This window comes from Thermobia domestica, chromosome 1, assembly GCF_964235325.1.
Source record: "Thermobia domestica chromosome 1, izTheDome1.hap1.1, whole genome shotgun sequence".
NCBI classification, from domain to species: Eukaryota; Metazoa; Arthropoda; class Insecta; order Zygentoma; family Lepismatidae; genus Thermobia; species Thermobia domestica.
In genome coordinates this window covers 311,385,083-311,404,662 of record NC_137454.1, presented here as the reverse complement: position 1 = coordinate 311,404,662, position 19,580 = coordinate 311,385,083, and the positions used below count along the sequence as shown (strand labels likewise).

General features: G+C 31.9%; 1 protein-coding gene across 1 annotated transcript in view; it reads right to left on the bottom strand.

The window, feature by feature from the left end:
* The window catches only part of LOC145667821 (calcium-activated chloride channel regulator 2-like), a 134,261-nt gene that overhangs the window by 49,536 nt on the left and 65,145 nt on the right, over positions 1-19,580 (bottom strand). The window contains exons 6-9 of the mRNA XM_081735254.1: positions 19,374-19,507; positions 18,503-18,611; positions 5,787-5,875; positions 4,459-4,588 (exon numbers count right to left, since the gene is read on the bottom strand). Coding sequence (XP_081591380.1) covers positions 4,459-4,588; positions 5,787-5,875; positions 18,503-18,611; positions 19,374-19,507 — 462 coding nt within the window. The remainder of the gene's footprint in view (positions 1-4,458; positions 4,589-5,786; positions 5,876-18,502; positions 18,612-19,373; positions 19,508-19,580) is intronic.

Below are 19,580 nucleotides of genomic sequence, written 5' to 3'. Positions count from 1 at the left end.
ATTATTATTATTATTATTATTATTATTATTATTATTATTATTATTGTTGTTGTTGTTGTTATTGTTATTATTAAATAATAATAGTTAATTCCAACGGTAACAGCTATGTTAGTAATTCTGAAACTATTATTAATAATGGTAAGAGTAAAGAGTAGTTAATTACGAGTATGACAACTATTTGCTACAGAAAGAGTTCAACACAATAAATATATATGTAAAAATAATTTACTTCAAATCAGCACAAAGAAACAAAAATCATGACGTATATAACTAAAACACAACATTATGTTACTAATACGAGGTCAATGGTGTGGAAATAGAAAGAAACAGACTTATGAAAGATCTGGGAATCACATTTGATAGGCAGTTAAAATTTTGTCACCATACAAACCTATCATGCAAAGAGCAAGAAAGGACAATATGCTTTATTTATTTATTTATTTATTTATTTATTATTTCAGAACGATAGAATATGTATTTAAACAAATTACTTGTAAGAACTAAGCTAGCATCTGGTTTTGTAATATGAAAGAGTATGTCTAAAACTTTGACTAACAGGTTGATAGTATTCTTGGCACGGACGTGATGGTAGCGCTACAATAGATTTTTAGATCTAGTGCTGTTTAGATCTTCTGCCGTTTATTACTTGTGCCGCGAAATGATTTTTTAGGTCTTATGCCGTTTAGATCTTATGCCATTTAGGACTTGTGCCACGAAATGATTTTTAGGTCTTGTGCCGTTTAGGACTTGTGCCGCGAAATGATTTTTAGATCTTGTGCCATTTGGGATTTGTGCCGCGTCCCCGTTCTCAATATATGGACACTGGATTGTCCAAGCACAGCAGCTAGGCTGTGGTACAAGCCATGTCGTCTGAGCAGAGAACACCGACTGCAGGAGTGAGAGAGTATTTGTTACTTTTGGGAAGCGGGCTGGGGGGGGGGGGGCGTAGTGGTTAACGCATCAACACGGTATGCCGTAGATCCTGGGTTCGAGTCCGGTCCAGTCAAATCACTTTTTCACTCTTTGTAAGTTATTGAATTCGTATCTACAGAGAATTGTGGTATGTCTAAACAAGTTTAAATCGGTTGTTTCCTGCTTTCATTAGTCTACAAATTAGTTTAACAAACATTATTCAGAACACATAACTAACAAGAAAACTACTACGTCATATTTCTCTAATTATTAATTTCATAAACTATGATTGAAGGTAGAAACAAAATAATATTTATGTTAAACCAACTTTCAAAAATGCAATCAAGTATTTGTACAATTAATCCATAATATTGAGAATGGAGAACACTAAGAAATTATTCTTCTCAATTTTCAAAGCTTTATTTCCCATGTTTACTTATTTAATTTAAATCCTTGTTGTTATAAGGATATTAGAAAGGATGAGCGTTTAAGAAGATAAAAACTTCAGTTTCAGTTTAATTTTTGTAGTAAAAATAAATTTAAATTATAGAATAAGGGTAAAATGAAACAGCGATGACTAACTAGCAAGAGAATTATTATTTTCATATAATTCATTAATTCTTTAAATTTTGAAAATCATTTTTCGAAAATGCAACTTCATTTCTACTTTTCTCCTGTTTAAGAATTTCTGAAATATTTAGATTACATAAACTAAAATCAGAAATTGAAATAAATAGTTTCGAATTACACTTCATTAGGATATGGATCATTGAACACAAATTGCGGTGATTTAAGTAAACAATGGCTTTGCATACTAATAATTTTATTTTTTTAAAAAAAATAATACAGAAATATATTATTTTTTTACGAAATTTATTGATAATTGTAGAATTTTGTATTACTTTTTACATTCATTTGTTTGTTTAAAATTAATATGGCACATACGTTACAATGCTTTTGTCTGCACAACATAATCCTTGCATAATTTGACCTAATTTATCAAAACCCATTAATCTTAATATTCCAAAAGAGAAATATTGAGTTCTACATGCAAAAGCAATACATAATTGATGACTTTGGTGAAAGAACGGTTATGTTACATCAAAATAAAGACATCATATTTGTAATAATTAAATTTTGAAGGAAGTGTGTTGATTTTGTTTTCTACGTATCCGCGTATATTCCACTCAGGTTATAATTCTGTTTCAACAAAACATGAAACAGAGTGCCGCACAATACAGAATCAAATAACACCCTTTCCCGCTCGCCTAGTGACTAGCGCGTGCGCCTTTGTGTCAGTACCAAAGAGAAAAAAATAAATAAAAATAGGAAAAGAGAAGTTACTTAGGGTTTAATGTGGAAGATATAACTGATGATTCTCTGGGAACTGCGGTGGCTCAGTGAAAGAGCGTTTATCTCTGATGTGTGGGGTCCCAGGTTCAATCTCAGCTCCTGCCAAGTGAACTTTGTGATTGGCAAACATCGTATGCGCAAGTTTTCTTGGGGTTCTCCCGTTTCCTCCTACTTTCTTCATTCCATCGTTTCCTTCATTTCTCATCATCACCGTCTTCTTTTGCCTAGCCGGCATAACCATGGGACATAAAACTTAGATTTAGTTTCATTTGATTTCATAACTGATGATTTTGTGTATAAATTATTCTTTTCAGTGTTTCGTAACTGTACTATACGGTACCTTTGCTGCTACTACAAAATTGTATTTAATAAAATAGTATTTTTAGATGTTTTTCATTGCTACATACATCGCCAACTTCACCATAATTGACCTAAACACGTATGTATTGATAGCGAGAATTTAATATATTAGATAGAATGTTATAATTTGAAGAAAATTATATAGAGAGTATTAGTAAAAATGAATAACATCTGATAATCCTCAAAAATCAGTTTCGCTTGCCAGCTGTAATACAGTAATATTCACTAATTGAGGGACTTTCTGCAAAAACGAATAAGTTTCATTTCAATGTTGGTTTATATTCTTCTAGGGCAGGAAAAATCTATTATCTCATACCTCAAAGCACATTGGATTCGCCTCCGTTTCCTAGGGAGTTCCATTTCTTCTGCGCCATATGGTACATAACACCATAAGTAATCGAAATGGGACTGCTTTCTTTGTCCAGCAAACCATTCAATTTTTTTTGCAATATTTTTAAACGAGTAAAGTAATTGATGATGGTGTTAAGTAGGTACTTAGGAATAGCTTATTAAAGTGTTTCTCAAACTTTCTTCAAGCGAGGACTACTTTGATTAGGGAGAATGTTCTAAGTACCTAACTACTCTTAAATAAAATTCCCTTAATTCTTTATTGGTACCTGCGTATGCCTTTTTGTATTACTCTGGTCTATGTTTTTCATCATTTTCTCCCCCTGTGTCCCACCATTTCTTCTGTCTTTGATGTTAAATACGTACAGGTGAATAACACACAATTTCATGATTCTGCGCTCAATATTTTCGGAGAGACCTGGTGAACGAAAAAAGTAACAAAAACTCCCATTTCTCTGCTAGAAGTAGCACTTCATGAAATCGCATCTAATTTAGAGCCAAGGATGCAAATAAAATATTTTACAAAATTTTGAGGTTCTACGCCTGACAATTTAAGAGATCTGTTGCTAAGTAAGTCAGTATCTTATATATAAGAGTATATCCACTGACTTACTCATCAACAGATTTCCGAAATTGTCAGATATAAAACTTCAAAATTACTAGAATATATATTACTAAAAGAAAATAGATATTACTTTTTGTAAATAACAATAATACATCTTTATAAGTTATTAGAATTGGCTAATGTTTGCCTTATCGTATAATCTATTATTTATATAATCTCTATACTTCAATAAATAAGACTTTTGATATTTCATCCATATTTCATTTTATTAGGCTGATGTTTTGAAAGCAGTCAGTCTAATAAAATAAACATGAATGGAATACCAAAAGTCTTATTTTTTGAACTACAAACATTTTCATGAAAATTATGTGGAATATATAATCTATATTTGTTCGAGCCTCAGGTACAGTGTATCAGACGCAATTCATTTGATATATATATTTTTGTTTATATTTTTTGTTTATATTATAATAATGTTCAATCTAACAGAACACAAGAGTATACCTCGAAAACTAAGTTCGAGAAAAGTAGTTTAATACAACTAAATAGTTTACTGAAGATGTTTGCGAAAGGTTTCAACAATCTTTCTCTTGTCAAATTTAGAAAAGTGTGGTAAGGGAGTAGGGGATAAGAAGAGAATAGTAGATTAAGCTCCTCATAAGTTTGCTGTAATTAACTATAGTAAATTGTAGTCCAGTTCAACAAATTTATTTAATAGTTTTTCATCGCTTGCAATGTCGTCATCAATAATTAACAAGGCTAGTTAAGAGAACTAGAGCTTTAAATTTTTAAGAGATCCAAAACTTCTAGTAGAAAATTCTCGGTAAATTTTGATTACAAATGAATGTACTTTTCCAAAGTATTGTTTATCAATGAAAAGATACAGATTTAAATAAGAATACTGAATCTGAATAATTTACCTCTAATGCTTCGTGAAGTCCATAGCCTTTGCAAGTGACATGCTGACTGTCACTTGGTATCTTCTTCGCTAACTGCATTCGTGAGTTGCTATTTATCAAAGTTAGATTGGCTACAACTTCAACAAATCCTCTGAAAACAGAGAAGAAAGTTTTTAAACAATATTTCAGTTCATTTCCAGAAACAACAAAAGTTATACAATTGTGATTAAAGGACAAATTGTAGTTTCGAAATACGGAAAAATAACTGAATTAAAAAAAATATTTAAAAATAAAGTTAGAATGATGATCACAGAAATAATGTAATTATGCATTATTGTTTAAGAACTCCATTACATAGAAAATCTATTCACTAATAATATTCTTCCTACTACCCTAGGACAGTCATCCAATCCTATATTTGTATGCAAAAATTTCGCGTCCCGATTTAATAGTCATCATTTTGTAACTTAAAAAGAACTCTGGAAGAGAAAACATAATATAAACTTTTATTTAAAAGAAATAAATAAACCTAGAAGTTAAATGTTATTTCGAGTTTTGCAAAGGAATTTTGTAATATAGTGGAGAATAATGTTTAGTTTATATAAGTTAACAGTTCTAACTTAATATGCGTAATGAAGAAATTAAGCATTTCAGCATTTGGTACAATTTTATTACTATGTATCTTTTATCTCGTATGTGTGAAGTTATTTTTTAGTTGCTATTATTTATAAAACGAAAGCTAAGAACATACATACATAATGTGTTGACTGAAAATACCAACAATCCTTTCATTGATGCATCTAATATATAAAAGGCTGACAGTAGCAGATAAAGATGCTTTTATGCTATATAACTTGTTAAATATCCGGTATATTTAATAATCTGAATAGACGACAATCCTACGCTACTAATACACATTGCAGAACTGGATTTTTTCTGTTCAGCCAGCTATTAGAAGAGCTATAGCCTATTTTTAAAGTAGAAGCAACAAATAGTGTTCTAATCTTTAGATACCGTAATAAATTAACTTTATAGTGAGAAAAGAAGGTAATTTGAGTCATACCAATATAATTAAGTAAACAAAATAATAGTATAGATTTCTGTGCGCGTAGGTACGGTTTCGATCTCCCATGGAGGTATTTAATTGACGTGAAATATCGACTAGATCTTGGGATCCTAGTTTAAGCATAGGTACCGTCTCAGAGAGTCTAGGTTCTGAAAAGAGATGTCAAAATTTAAAAGTCAATCAATCACTTATAATAGTAATCAAATATATTTAACTAAAGGAAAATTTTAGAAAAGGCCTTAAATGCATTATTAATATAACATTAATATAGTCTGAAACTTACGAGCACTGAATAAATCCAACGAAGACACCATCAGGAACTTTGTATTGCAACCATTGGTGTATTTCTTTCTTTTGTTTTTGTGATTTATTCTAAAGAGTAAGTGTAAAATGATAATGATTAATATTCTGAATAAAAAACTAGAATTGTGTTTTATAATATAGCTTTTCCTATAAATATCTAGGAATCACTTTGAAACTTATTAATAATAATCAGGGTGAGCCATCTCAACTATTTATGAAAAAGATAGTAGCAAGAAGTGTTATATAAATTTCAATCATGGTTTAGATGGCTTACCCTAATTCTTAACCATCCCTATAAATCATATGATGTTGCTTGGAATTAGTAATTTTAATAACCTTTAGCAATACTTCTATAAATTGATTATCTTTCACCTATAAAAAAAATGTCCATTGTTTGTGAAAAAAGAGCTATCAAATCATATAATTGGTTAGGGTTGCCAACTCTGGAAAATAAAATTACCGGTACCCTCTCAAAGTTCCCTATGATATAGGCCGAAGATTCAAAATTGAAACAAAAGAAAAACAAAATGGAAAAGGAGGGAGTAAAAGTAAGCTCCAATCAGGGTGCTTTAAAGGACCCTGCTTCAATGAACTAAGCAAGTTCTGATTAGTGAAACAAAGGAACATTATGATACTCATAGCCACGTAGGCGTTGAAAAGAGGAAGTGCCGACGCCGTGTCGACATTAACAGACAAAGCAACAGTTGAGGCCCTTTTCAGGAATGAATGATTATTTTTAAGGAAAGTTACGATATTCAACAGCTAGAGATGTGAAACTAAACAATGCAATAAACATTGTACTAACGAGACGCCTAAGAGTTATTTTTCAACAATCGATGAACAATTAAAATTTATCACTATATTTATGCCGCACAATTATGACAAATTATATACTTCTGTCTCTATTGTTCAAAACAATATTTTACAATAAAATCTATTTGTTAGCAAGTTTCTTATGTTAAGTAAGTAAAAAAGTGCCATGGACTAAAAAAATTATCCCTTAATGTATAATACAACTGAAATTTGTATTTGTATTTTGTTGAAGAATTTTGATGTTCGATGTTTTATTCTAAATTACAGATTTCAAAATACCGGTCATAAAGGGGCTGGTAAGAAGTTTGTACCGGTAAGCGGCCTTAATAAAAATAACAGTAATATTTCCGGCCAGGCTGGTGAAATACCGGTCAGTTGCCAACCCTATTGTTATACAGAAAACGAAGAAATGCACAACTGGACTGAGAATCAAACAGGGTCCCTGGCTTACTGTGTCGATGCCACTACGCTAACCAGTCTGCTTCCTGAACAGCCATACATTCTATCACTCTTGAAGCCAGTTTTCAGCCACCTAAGACCTGTGGCGTACCTTGGTGGCCACAAGAGGTTAAAATAAATGTGGACGAAGTTTGGAGAAGAAATGTTTGTATCCTTGCAGATTTCCTGGAAACCCTGCCGACGCCCATGAACGGGGGTGAAATGTAAAAACAAAAAGAGGAAGAAATAGTTCTTTGTTTGATAAGAGAGACCTTTAAATAATGATGGTAATTTTCTTCTTCTAAATCATTGTGTAATTTTTTTGTTCTTTTTTTAGAAAAGAAAAGAGGAGAATTGAAATAATGAATATTTAAATGTTTAAAAAGAATAAAATTGAATGCTGTTTGTAATTTGTTCAGAGCGCAAGGCAAAGAGAAAGAAAGAACGATTGTATGTATGACGTCAGCACTCAATGGAGTATCCGTGCGCTTCTACCTTGTGGCTGAAGGTCCTTTCGTGTAGCTTCAGTTGCAAGCCAGAATGGGAAGGGGATAGTTAGAGCGTCAAACGGACCCTGTGATTGATTCAACCGTGAACGTTCGTTGTCACTGTCTGGACTTAGGTTGCTGCCGAGTCGAGCTGAGAAGAGTTGATTTGATAGAGGAGGAATTCAAAGGCGATGTCGGAGTTGTTATTCGTAATCTGTGTGAGCTGTATAAAAGGACGAAACTTTCTTTGCTGCTGAGGTGTTGTTAGATTTCGTTCATGGAAGATTGTCTGTTCGAAGTACCCTTTAGTGTAATGTTACATTTGAAGCCAGAGAAAGGGAAACCATTGCGAGCTGATTACGGTAAGTGTAAAGTAGTAAAACCCGTAGAATATTCCTTTGTCCTTGTCCAATTCACGTTTGTGTGGTCGTCTTTTGAATTCTCAGTTTGACATAATTTGCAGTCCGAAGTGTTCAGCAGTTTTCTCCTTTGAATGAAGTTTCAGCATATTTTGTACATTGAAATTGAATTGCTATTTAACGTCCCAATTTTGTGCATTGATATTGAATTAGCTATTTAACGTCCCTATTTTGTGCATTGATATTGAATTGCTATTTAACGTCCCAATTTTGTGCATTGATATTGAATGGTTAGAATTTTGTTCTCGTTATTCGTTGAATTGAATAATTGACTTAAAACTAGTATTATAATCATAATAGTTAAAGGTTAAAGAATCAATTTTGATATTTTTGAAGCTTCGCTGACGTTGAATTTACTAAACGTGATTAAAATAAAATTACTTCTTACCTAATTTACTGAGTAAATTTGCATAGAATCTTGATTCTAAAGTCAACTGGGGTAACCATTGATTGCTGACTTTTGGTTCTTTTGGTTATACTGGTTGATAAATTAAAATAAAATTGTGATAGGGCAATTTGCAATTACTTGATTATTGTGTTTAGAGTTGTTGAAATCAATTAATCAGAAGTATTTGGATGAGAAAATATTTAACTTATTGCACTTTTTTTAAAAAGAAATTTCAATTTGCTTGTTGAATCTAGGATTTATATTCGTTAATTAATCTCAAATTTATTATTGTTGGATTTCTATTTAAAGTTAATGAAAATAAATTTATACAATTGTATATGTGAGTTTACATTTCTACTTTTCAACCGTAAGGTCTGTTCTATGCTTAAACTCTTAAGTGTTAATGCAATAGTTTCTGTTACGTTATCAGTTGAATTGATATCAATTGAGATAAAGGTAAGAAGTATAATTGCTATTTCTTTGGTACATTTGACCCCTCAGAAAGCCGCCCGCTTTGTTAGATCTTAAATACTTCAGTTTAAATTGTCCCATTATAGATTGGTAAACAGTCGTAATATTGCGGATTCCAAATAGGTGTGGTAGCGTTGCTACAAGATTCTGGCTTGCAACTCATTCAACTTAATTTTATTGAATTGCAACTTAACCACATTAAACTTATTCTTGACTGTAGATTTTTAACTGAGGTAACTCAGCGACTCACTATTTTTGCATTTGGAAAAAAAAAGAAAGAAAAATTGGTTATTAAAGTTTTCAACGTTGTTTGTATTGAGTCAAGTTTTTGCTTGTTCACGTTGTTACTTCCGGGTTGTCATTTGGAAAGATTCATTAATTATAAACTATTGGAATTTCGTGAAAAGTCGAATAGATCCATTGAGAAAATTTTGTTTGTGGAAAACTTGTTTTAGTTTAAATCTGAATTAACCAAAAGTCAGCGTTTTTGTAAATTTTTTTATGAAGGATTCAAATTTAGATTTGGTATATTGCAATTCTTGGTGGGTTGTTACCTTTTCTCTTTTTGTAGTAGAACGTAGTGGAGTAGTAGTAGAGTAATTGTCATAATTAATATTTATAAATGTAGAAATTTATTAAAATTTGAATTTATTTATGAATGTATGTTTCGGTGAAGTTAATAATTATAGTGTTCTGGTACAGTTGTGTTTTAAATAATTTGGCGCAAAAAATAAATATGGCGGAACGAGACGAAACGGTGTTAATAGATATGGATGACATAGAAGATGGTGTATATACCTTAGATCAAACGGGATTCGTATCTGGAAATAGTTTTGCGAGTATTCCTATGAGTTTGACCCCTCCCCATAATTCATTTTTTCAGATAAATAATAGAGAAGAGAATTTAGTATTTAATACATTGGATTCTTATTCTAATAGTAATAGAAGCAGTTTAGAAAATCCATGTTTTCCCAATTTTAGTCATGTTTCTCAACCTCCAACTTCAAGACCTTCAGAAAATTCATGTTTTCCCAATTTTAGTCGTGTTTCTCAACCTCCAACTCCGGGACCTTCGGAATATCATAATGAAATTATGAATAGAGATAGATTTAGAGTAGGTAACTGTGTTCCTAACGTAACAAGGCAGGTCGAGTTTCAGTTATCTGATGAAAATCCTGAAATAAGTTCACAAAATAGAACTAGGTCAAATTTTTATCGCCTTTCGGATTATTATAAGAGGGTTTCGGCCATTAAGAACTCAACACCTATAGGAATGTATAGGACTGGAAGGCATTTACCTCAAGATTATAATTATTTTAGTTCAATTCCGATAAATAATTCAGATACTAGGAATTGTCAAGGGAACGTGGCGAGTTCTGGAGTAGCGTTGAAGTATATGGATAAATATACTTTTCAGAAATTATTAGAATCATTGGAGAACAAGATTAAGGGATTTACCAAAATAGATGGAAGAAACAGTAACTTAATATTTGAAATTTCGAGGGTTTTGGAAAAATTAATGGAACAATGTAGTTATCCGGTTGGAGTTTTGTATGGAGTTTTGTTATCGAAAAGTGAGGGTGAATTTCAAATCGAAGTTCAACATGCAATTAGTGCAGATATTTCTTGGGAGGATTTTCGGAATAGAATAGTAGATAAGCTTATATCAAGTACTGCTAGACATTCATTAATGGCCGAGATAATTTTTAGACAGCAAAAATTAAATGAAGGGGTTGATATGTTTATAGAAGATGTTTATTACTCTTCAGTGGTTTTGAATTTCAGTTGTAGTGAGGGGCAGATAATCCGAATTATATTGGATGGGATGAATCCCTCCATAAAGTTTGTTTTCTAATCGATTACCTCAGTCTTTGAGTGAATTGAGAGAAGTTTGTAACACATATGCGAATTAGTTTAAAGAACAATTAGAGTATATGAAAAAAGTGGGGGTTAAATCTGGTGCATCTGCTTCAGTAATGACAAGGCCATCCTTTAAATCTGAAAATAATAGTTCTTTGGGATTTAATAAAAAGAAAATTAGTACAGGGGTTAATGAAAATCGAAAAGAAATTAGTACAAGTCGAATGCCATTGACGATGCCTGAACGTCTTAATAGATCGAATAATCGGGTAGTTCCTCCGAAGACGAGTGACTCTATAGCTTCTTTTGTGGATGGAAGAATTAATAATAGAAGGGTGATGATCTGTTTGGATAGTGGGTCCTCCTATAACCTGATAACCGAAGAATTTGTTCGGAGATGTGAGTTGGAGCATCAACTTGTAGAAACTTTGCCTGAAATGATTCGTGCTCCTTTGGGATCAGAATATCATGCTAGCAAGGAACTTTGTGTTATGGTGAATTTGTCAGGGTGGTTTGAATTGGTAATATTTAAGGTAGTGGCCGACCTACCATGTGAATGCATACTTGGTGTACCCTTTTTGAGAACAACGTTTTCCGTCATTGATTATTCTAGAAATAAACTTTTGTTAAGGAATAACAGGAAATCAGTTATGATTTTTTATGATGATAAGATGGAAAAACATTTAGACAGGAAGTATGGTGGTGTTTCAAGGTTTAGTTCCGGAGACCGTGTTGGCCAGTTTGGTAAATATCGTGAATTAGATACAAAAGTGTGTCAGAAGATGGCTTCTTTGTTTTTGAAGTGGAATCCTGACAAGTCTAGTAAGTGTGATCGTTCAATTCAATGTGATATTGAAATAAACAATATCGAGAAACAATTATTGGAGATTAATGCTCCTAATGAAGAACAGTTGAGGAAACTTCGGACAATGTTTGACAAAACCGAAAAACAAGACTTTGGGTCGACTTCGTTTAGAAGTGAATCAGGTAGTCATCGTTTAGATGGATCTTTTGTTAAGAACAGTTTAGTGGGTGTTTCTAAACTGGAATTTTCTTCTGTGAAAACATTTTCGGATTTGAATGGAGATTTTGAATATTTAGTTAATCCAAATCCAGCGACTAGTCTAGATTTAGGATATGTGCGCAATGATGATCGAATTGAAGTGCAAAGGGAAGATTCATATGAAAGAAAGGATGGACATTGTTCGAATAAGAAAAAGAAGAATAAGAAAAATAAAAGGACAAAAATTAGGAACGATCAAAAGGATAATTCAAATCCAACAAGAGATCGGAGTGAAACTGAGGAAAAGGATAAACATTTAGCTGCAGTGTTGTTAAATGGTGAATCAGTTCAGGGAAAATCAGGAAACAATCTTGTGAATGTTATCCAAAAAGTGGAAAGTGATTCGGAAGTTTCGGATATGGACCTTGAACAATCTAAGAAGTTTTATGAACTTGTTAAGAAAAATAAAAAATCATTTGCTTCTGATTTTGAGGAAAACTTAAAGAAATTAGAACAGAAAGATGAAAGGTTACAAAGTAGGGAAAATTCGAATGGTTTAGAACAATGCGTGGATAAAGACGTTCAGGAATTCGTGAATGATATTCGAAAGGAATTTAGTGATGTAATTTCAAACAATATAGGGTGTGTAAAAAATTTTGTTGCCAAATTGTACCTAAAGGAAAAGAAACCTTTTAAAAAAGCTCCGTTTCCAGTACCAAAAAATAAGGAAAAATTTTTGATGAATGTATTAAGGAACTAGTTTCACAAGGAATTCTGGTTGAGGTAGATCACTCTAATTTCGGAAGTAGTTGCTTTCTTGTAAAAAACAAAAATAATACGCATCGTATTGTAGGAAATTTCTGCAAAGCTAATTCTTTGATCATAGACGATGTGTATCCGTCTCCTAATATGGAGGAGTGTTTAACAAGCCTTGCAGGGAAGAAAATTTTCAGTGTCTTAGACTGCCGTAAGGCATATTTTTAATTGGCCCTCCATGAGGATTCGCGAGAGATTACCACAATCGTAACTCCGAAAGGATGTTACCAGTATACCAGAGTTCCTGTTGGAATTAAGACTGGGAGTAGTTTGTTAACTCGTGCGATGGTTAAGGTCTTTGGAGATCTTAAAGATGAGGGTGTAAGATGTTATTTTGATGATCTCCTTATAGCTAGTAGAAATGTGGAAGAACATAAAAGAATTTTGCGTTTGGTATTGGAAAGAATGAGGGAAAATGGAATTACCATTTCGCCTGATGAAAGTTTATTTTTTTATAGGAAAATTAAGTATTTAGGTTTTGTGGCGGATGGTGAGTCCATTGAAATAGATCCATCAAGAATAGCAGCCATTAAAAACATACCACCTCCTAAAAATAGGAGAGGTGTTATGAAAATTTGTGGGCTATTCAATTATTATTCCAAGTTCGCAAGTGGGATGCAGGAAATCATGGCTCCCATAAGTGAATTACGTTCGGAGCGTAAAAGATTTGTATGGTCAAGAGAACACCAGAAAACATTAGATAAATTAAAAGAAATTTTGATAAATAATGTAATATTAAGAACTCCGGATTTGAATAAAACCTTTTATTTGCATTGTGACGGAAGTGGGAAAGCGATTGGAGCTTGCCTGTCACAATTAGATAGTGAGAATCGACTCGTTCCTGTGTCGTTTTATTCTAAAAACTAACGGAAGCCGATAAACACCAGAGTATATACGAAATAGAATATCTTAGCTTGGTTAAGTCAATAAATAGGTTTAGACATTATCTCAGTAGGGAGTTTGTAGTCTTCACGGACAATAAAGCTTTGTCTTGGATATTGGGAAACTCTAAAAATTGCTTAAATATGGACCATTGGTAGAGACACTCTGTCAATTTTCTTTTACAGTTCAACATGTTAGGTCGCAAAATAACATTGTTGCTGATTTTTTAACAAGAGTTTATGACCCATTTGAATTTGTTCAGGTTGATGGGCCAGTAGGAATGGCTATAATTAAAAGAAATATGAAGATCGCAAATACTTGGAATTTACCTTTAGTAAAAGAACCTATCGATGTTCTACAGAGAAAAGATCCGGAATTATTGAACATTACAGAGAGGATAAATTATGGAGAAAATGTGCGAAATTTCATCCTGAACAAAAGTATATTAATGAAGAAGAGTAAAGCATTTAATTGTCCATATAAAATATATATTCCGAAGGACTTACAACGGTTGGTAATAGAATATTTTCATGATCAAGTTCTGTCAGGGGGACATTCTGGTACATATCGTACACTTAAGAAAATCATGAAAAAATACACGTGGGATACTATTGTGGAAGATGTAAAGGAATATGTAAGATCGTGTGTTCAGTGTCAGAAAGTTAAAGATCATAATAAAAGAAAAATGGGTCCTTTGATATCAAATTTTTCTGAAAGAGTTTGTGAGAACTACATGATCGATATTATTGGGCCAATGCCTGTCTCTAATGGCTATAAGTTTGTACTTATAGGAGTTGATAACGCGTCTCGATTTGTTTTTCTAGAAAAATTGAGAGTATTGAATTCGCAAATTATTTGTAATAAGCTACTAGAAGTGTTTAGCAGACTAGGTTTTCCGGAGACCTTGTCTACAGACAATGCTTGTGTTTTCGTATCGGAGAATTTCAAATTATTTTTGTTTAGTCTAGGTATTAAACATATTAGAATAAGTCCTTACCATGCGGAAGCTAACATCGCGGAGAGATTTATCAAGACTCTAAAATATTCTTTGAGAGCTTATTGTTCTAATAACCAAAACATCTTGTCGAAATATATTCCGGAGATACAGTTTTCTCTGAATCTCTGTGAGCATTCTGGTCTGAAAGCCGTACCGGCGAAACTTTTTTTAGGACGTCCGATTAACACCCCTTTAGAAAATCGCTGGCAGCTTAATAGTCCAGAATTGTCTAAATTTGATAAATCAAAAACTTGGGAAAATGCTCTCAAAAATATGGAAATGGCATGGATTAAAAGAAGGAGTGTACTCTCTAAATTAAGAAGCCCAGTGGTGGTTCAAGTTGGTGATGAAGTTCTCATAAGATCTCATGGTAAGTCATCGTTGACAGAGAAGATTACAAAGTCTTTGAGTGATAAATGGGATGGGCATTTTTTATTCGAAGATTTTTAACTCCAAATACTGTTTTAGTGTCGAATCTGAATAATGATCAGAATTCTTTTAAAAGAGTTCATGTGACCGATCTAAAGAAATTCTTTCCGAGGCGTCAGAATAATTGAATCTAAGTTCGATCTAAGTTTGAATCCATTCATAAAGAAATATTTGAATATGTAAGGTTGTTAATTGAGAAATCAAGGTGTAATTGATGTGTTATTATTAGTGGATTGAAAAACAAAATTTTTATATTTTTACATATTGTAATTTGTAAGTTTCTTTTAGAAATTGATTATTGTAAATAATAATTTGATTGAATTTTAGACCATGGTCTTATGTATTCAAAGAATGTATGAAAGGTAATGGATGAAACAAATTTTTAATGAAAATTTTTAGGCTAGCCTATAATAGAACTAAGTGATTGCAATGTTATGAATATATTGTAATGTTATGAAAATTTAAACAAATTTTAATGTGTTTTCCTTTTTTATTGTTTGTTGTGAGTTTACATTTCTACTTTTCAACCGTAAGGTCTGTTCTATGCTTAAATTCTTAAGTGTTAATGAAATAGTTCTGTTACGTTATCAGTTGAATTGATATCAACTGAGATAAAGGTAAGAAGTATAATTGCTATTTTTTGGTACGTTTGACCCCTCAGAAAGCCGCCCGCTGTGTTAGATCTGAAATTCTTCAGTTTAAATTGTCCCATTATAGATTGGTAAACAGTCGTAATATTGCGGATTCCAAATAGGTGTGGTAGCGTTGCTACAGACCGCATGAAATATTCTTCAGCTCCTGTTCTGTTAGGCAACCTTGTGTCTGCAGTCTGCTGCTTTTATTATATACTTAATGTGATGAATAAAGGAGGGAAAGCGATTTTATCTCATACCAATTCTCCAATAAGTGCAAATCTTGTCTTGTACATATAATTGAATTCACATTATAGTGGAATTGCTGTGACATAAAATCGATTCTTTCCTTCACTTATCATATAACATATAGGCATCTTATCTGAAAACGATTTAATTGAATGGAAAATTATTAAATCTACCGTTTCTATGTGTTTTAACTCATGTTTGAAGTTCTTTTCTTCTTGAATTTATTGGCATGGCAAATCTATTACTTAGTAAGAAACTTCACCTTCCATCATAAAAATTACGAGAAATAATATAGCAGAAAAGTAAGATTTTTTTGGTGGTCACGCAACTGCTCATTTAATTTTTTGTTTTAATTGTTAAACCTGATCTTTCGATTTCTAACTTGTTAGATGTATATTTGTCTCCATATTTCAGTCTTCAGTCTTTTTCAAACTGAGTTCATTTTTTTAACATCGAATTTCTTTTGCGCCCTAGGCTTTCCTTGTACATGTTTCTGGGTTAGGTTTCCGATGTAGGGAAGATTTTTCGCTGTTGACCAAGCATTGATAATCATTTAAAAGCGATTTAAAAATTTACTATAGGATCCAATATGATAACATCATATCATTTTACTTGAAGTAATTTGGTAGGCAGAGTCCTTCGTGGGTTCTAACGGCCTAGGGAGTAATTCTAAATCTCTTTTACTCTGAAACTTTTCTTTTCATATAATAATTTCATTACCATTAGCAAACTATTCATAAAATAATGGTTTATGATTGCATTATAAAGGAGTGGATATGAAAATAATTAATTCAAGATATCACATTTATATGTTTTTGATGTAATACGTTCAGGAGATATGGCACAATAGCATTCTTTAGTTGATCACGGTACATTTGCCCATGACACAAAGATATACACAATACTTCAATATATCTTTAAATAAAGTTCTAAAGAGAAATTACGGAGAAACTAAAATTGAATACTTAACTCTAAAGTAAAATGTCTAATTTGCGATGTAATAATAATAAAAGAATATATAGTTTAAACAAGTAGCCATGTTAAAGAAAGGAAATTTAGTACATATTAATCTTGGAAGGGGTGAAAAAGGTTATTCATGACTATATAGTTAGTGTACGCGCCTTGGTTCGATTTCCGATGGAGCTCATGTGGTTCGGATCTGACGTTAAGCTGCAGGTTTACGTCTCATGTAGCTTCGCAGCTGAAAGGAACGCTAAATTTCAATTTAACTAATCAAAGATGACAAAAGACTTATATAATCATACAGTAAAACTCCAATTATCCGTATTAATGAGTTAGGACGTAATCCGGACAATTGGGGAAATCATCACGAAAAGATTATGTTGTGAGATAAAATTCTCGAAAACCAACTTTTGTTTAATAAAAACGGTAGACCCTAATGCACGTTGAAAATAGCGCTTTTACTACAAATTAAAAATAAATACTGAAAATTCCAATTAAACAAAAATTTTAACGTGGCTTTAAATAGGAATTCCAAAGAAATGATATCTTTACGGACGAATACATAAAGTTCACAGTTTAATATATATATATATATATTTTAAAATTCAATTTGTTATTTCCTGTTAACGATCTGGATAACTGGAGCTAGGATAAAGAGAACAGTTTCCCATAATAACAAAAGTAAATTTCAATTTGGTCAGCTTACCAGCAATTTTAAGTCTCTCTCTATATATGTATGTATATACCAGGTCATGTCAAAAAATCCGATAATCTGGGGTTGGCTAGATTGTCGGAGAAGCTGCTACTTATTCTTATAACACCAAAAAAAAAACTGATTAAAAAAATGCTTCTTGCTATGTTATCGTTTTTGCTTTATGTTAATCAATATTGAAACCGGAAGTTGAAATGGACTTCTACCATGTCCGATTTTAGTAGAGATTTAAGGATAGAAATGTCATTCGTTCTTGGGATATTTAATCGACTTCAGAAAACCGTATCTCTCTATATTTTACCATTTTTGCTCTATAGCGATCAACATTGAAACCGGAAATAGTTAATTTCTTCCACATTGACTCCAAAAACAAATCAATTCCTAACTTTTTGATCCACTATGTTTTCATTAAATTTGGTGGTGATTGGTCGAATAGTTTTCCAGATTTTTTTGTCTCCCGAAGAGACGGATAAAGTAAACATATACATAAAGCAGTTTTGGTAAACCAAACTTCTTTAAAAATTGAACATTCGAGAAGCTATCGGAACGAAAAATAGTACCGGAAGTCCATACCATCACATATTTCTTAGACCATGTCCTATGTGACACGCTTTAAAGAAATATCCCTAGAACTCTATCGGTATCTATCTATATAGTTAAGACAAATGTACATAAATTGATAATCAGAACTTAACATTTAGACAATTTATTAGAATTAATTATTATTGTTAACAGTATTCAGTCAACCTGAAAGCCATTTCAAACGTAGTGCACAATATAATGACTTCAAACATTTCTTTAAAATTACAATAAACAAATATATTTTTTTTACACGATAACTAATTAGTAAACATCATAAAATGAAATGAATTGGGGGTTCCGGGTAGCAAGGGCAAACTTAACGAAAGGTTCTTCTGTCAATTAGTTATTATTATTATTATTATTATTATTATTATTATTATTATTATTATTATTATTATTATTATTATTATTATTATTATTATTACTATTATTATTATTATTATTGAAACTTTAGATAATAAAAAATGACCCGAAGGTAAGTTCGCCCTTGCTATCCGGAACTTTCAACTTTACTATGTATGTAAATAGTAGCCACATTTCGAATCTTTACTCACCTTGTATTCCATTGATCCAGTTATGTCTAAGACAACAACAATATGGGAACTTGGAGATCGTTGTAACACAAATTGAGGATCAGCAAAACGAATAATGTTTGAATTATCACTGTTAAAAATCAGAAAGAAAATGAATAAATAAGAAATTGTATTGTATCGTACATAATCAATCATCAACATGTGTAGCAAAACAATAAGAAATTTTATTTACTTTTTACTGCACGGTAATAAATAACCGTCAGGTGATACTCGGCGTTAACTAACTCTAACCTCTACAATCCTGGATTAAATTTGACTTACTTGAATACGATTTCTTTTCAAATGAAAGTCTTGCACGAAAGATCGTTCTTCTAATCGGCCATGATTTACTAGTTCCATTACAACGTAACACGTTGTGTCATTTGTAAGCTATAGTAGCTTTGTAAAGGAAATGGACATTACACAAACAGAAAAGTACACATTCCTGCTAAAAGCGTTACATTTGAACTATCAATTTCCTTGGTTGAATGTTTTAATATATATAACATTGTATACTTTAACATAGATTTAATTATTTTCATAGTTTGATCTATGTGAAATATTACGTGCTATCTAGTCGAAGTATCCTAAGACTTCGTAAACATTTCAAAGGTTTTCCGAAATGAAAAACTTGAAAAATATTATTCTGAAACAGTTTTATCTGGCTACAGTTTTAGTACTATTTTTTCCCCTTTGAAGTCCAAGTTTCCAATATTTAAACTACAAAAAGCTATCCTGTATTACGTTTATTTAATATTAAAACAAACTAAAATTTCAGCTTGTCAGACACCTCATGAGCGCTCTTTTGCTGGGTTCCACAGCTCAAGGTAAACTATATTCTTGTGATGATTACCTGTTTACCAAAAAGTCCTTATGTTGTGATATAACAGTCCAGACACTCTTCTCGTCACACAGTCTACTATGAATTGTCGGTGCTGGAACTAAGCTTGGATTTTCAGTCGAAATTGGGCACATTGCTTTGATCTCCTACAAAATAATTTGTTTATTGGCACTTATAATTATATCTAGAATACATTTTTAAAATCTTTTATCTTCAAAA